Here is a 2,736-nt window from a genome sequence, read left to right on the forward strand (position 1 = left end):
TCGAAAAAAGGAACCTTCACAGATAATGTCAATCGTTTACTAAATAAATAAAAATCTAACTGACAAAGAAAGAAATTTTCTTAGTCTTCAACCTTATGCCTGTTTGGAATCCAATTTGTATTAAGAAACCTCTACACGTGAATTCCAAATCATTTGGACTTTGACATCAATTCTTGTAAAATCACCACTTTTGATCATTTTTTGCTCCACCTCGCTATAATTAGTACCAAATATCAAATATGAATAGAATCTACCAATTAAAACAATATTTGGTAAAATAAAAGAGAAAAATAATCATAAAATTTATAACAAAATTGCAACCTATCAGGGGCCCAACAAGAAATAATTATTCTTTGAGGCCAATAAAAATGGAAAAGGAAATGATCACCTCCGAAAAAGTGTGAGGATCATTTGGGATGATATTTGCAAATTAAGACCTCCTATTCCTAGAACTAGAAGTTTTAGTTGGACTAAATGGTGCAAGTTTGTTTAATTCGTAAATAAAGATTCCTAACTTGACGATACTAGTCTAATATTACTTTAGAATAGTAATATATGTGTGATCATGATTATGCGTGGACCGCATGCTTGTTGGTCATATTATTGCATTACTTCACTCGTGTCCATAAACTTAAAGCTACAATCTATTGTTAATTTTAGACCTATTTAAGGGTCTTATGGCTCACACTAACGTCTGAAAAACTGTAAACTCCATCTCCCATAATTGGTTGGGTTCTTGTCATTTTCCCTCTCCTAAACCAAACTCCTCAAACAATTTTAATTTGGGTAAATTATCAAGGCAGCTCCCAAATTATTTCAATCATTAATTAGCTTCTGGCCTCTTATCTATTTCAAGTATCGATTGACCTTTTAATAGTTAAAAAAAAAAGGCATCAAATTTTAATTATTTAATTCATTTTCATCATTAAATGTTATAAATTTAACAACAACGTCTCATGAATCCAATGGTGAAACCAGACTGAAGAATCAAAATTCAATGCTCTTTGTTATTGAAGAACCAATTTGAGATTTGAAATAGATTAGGGGTTAAAAGTTCATGATTGGCTTAGTTTTAGGAGCTCCCAAGGTAATTTATCATTTTATATTTTGTATATCATCTTTTCCACTTTTTTAGGAAAATATCATCATTTTTCACCCTTTTTTCTTTGAAAAGAGAATCAATACTCTAAATAATAGACCATATACATCCCATGATCCATCACCGAAGTGTACGAACGGTCATCCCACCCAATTCTCCCTCTCCCCAACCCCTACTACTACGATCGTCATTTCGTCGTGCTTTCACGCAGTCTTCTAACAAACAACAGAATTTCAAGAATCCGGAGATTCCAAATCTATCCCCTCCAACCCAAAGAGTCCTCCTTTTCCCTCATTTTCCAATCTTTTCCTCCATTTAGAAACATCGCAGATAACCAAAACCAATCCTTCACCAGTGGTTGTTCTTGATTTCTGGTTTTGGTTTCATTCTTGGTTTAATCATTTGAAAAAGAATGGGATTAAAATCATTGTTCAATCGAAAGAAAAAGAGATTGCAACAATCACCTTCAGCAGCAAATCCATCACCAATGCAGTCAAGATCGTCATCAGTTCAATCCAGAGCGAGAATTGAGGAGGAACTCGAGCAGGTTTTCAAGAAATTTGACGTCAATGGTGATGGAAAGATCTCTGCATCTGAACTTGGCCAAATAATGGGGAGCCTTGGCTATCCTACGACAGATGAAGAGTTGCATAAGTTGATGAATGAGGCAGATTCAGATGGAGATGGATTCATTGATTTGCAAGAATTTATCGAACTCAATACGAAAGATATCGATTCGGATGAAGTCATGGAGAATCTCAAGGATGCATTCTCTGTTTTCGATATAGACAAGAATGGCTCAATCTCTGCTGATGAATTGCAGAATGTATTGAAGAGTCTTGGTGAAGAATGTTCATTGGCTGAATGCAGAAAGATGATTTGTGGGGTTGATGCAGATGGTGATGGGATGATCTGTTTTGAGGAGTTTAAGGTTATGATGATGATGGGATCACGTTTTGATTCTTCTGAGCCTAAGGCTTAAGGAAAAACAATCATGATTTGATGATTAGAATTTCCCCATCTTTTTTATGTATTTTCTCCTTTTGTTCATTCCTATGCTATTTGGTTAACTACATTAGGAATTCTGATGCAAAGAAAATTTAGTCTAGTCTTTTGACGTGTGGATGTTTTGGGATCCAAAGTTGGGAATGCAAGTCTTCAAGATTGCTCTTTTCTTTATCTCCAAAGATGTATATCACTTATTATCAGATATGCAATTATCCTTTCCCCTTTTGTGATTCGGATTCTTCTTTCTAAATCTGATTTCCCTTTTGAATTTTCAATATTCTTTTCATCCAGATTCTTGGAGATGTCATATGTGCGTGTTTTGGAGGTTTCTAGGTTGAATATGGTGTTGATCTTGTATGACATAAGATTGTTGTTGGATGTTATGTTTGCTAATCCTTTTTTTTTAGTAGGTTTTCTGAAGCCTGCAATCCATTAATTTTATGTGAAAATCAAGTTTGAATGCTTTAATCTCCTCTCCCTGGTCGGTTTACTTGGAATTATATGGCTGCATCCCTGAATAAAATAAAGAACAAAGTAAAAGGGATCTATTAGTTCTTGGAGGATGGTGTGAGTAAACAAGTAACACAATTATCCTGATCCTGTCGTATGCTGTTGACTGGTTGAATCTG

At 34.5% G+C, this 2,736-nt stretch overlaps 1 protein-coding gene across 1 annotated transcript; it reads left to right on the forward strand.

The window, feature by feature from the left end:
• The first annotated feature begins 1,182 nt into the window (after window positions 1-1,182).
• Window positions 1,183-2,337, forward strand: LOC113718926 (probable calcium-binding protein CML25). Its single transcript, XM_027243860.2, has one exon. It carries the CDS (start codon window positions 1,512-1,514, stop codon window positions 2,079-2,081), a length of 570 nt encoding a protein of 189 aa, XP_027099661.1. The 5' UTR covers window positions 1,183-1,511; the 3' UTR covers window positions 2,082-2,337.
• The last annotated feature ends 399 nt before the right edge of the window (window positions 2,338-2,736 follow it).

Source organism: Coffea arabica, chromosome 11e (genome assembly GCF_036785885.1).
Source record: "Coffea arabica cultivar ET-39 chromosome 11e, Coffea Arabica ET-39 HiFi, whole genome shotgun sequence".
Classification (NCBI taxonomy): Eukaryota; Viridiplantae; Streptophyta; class Magnoliopsida; order Gentianales; family Rubiaceae; genus Coffea; species Coffea arabica.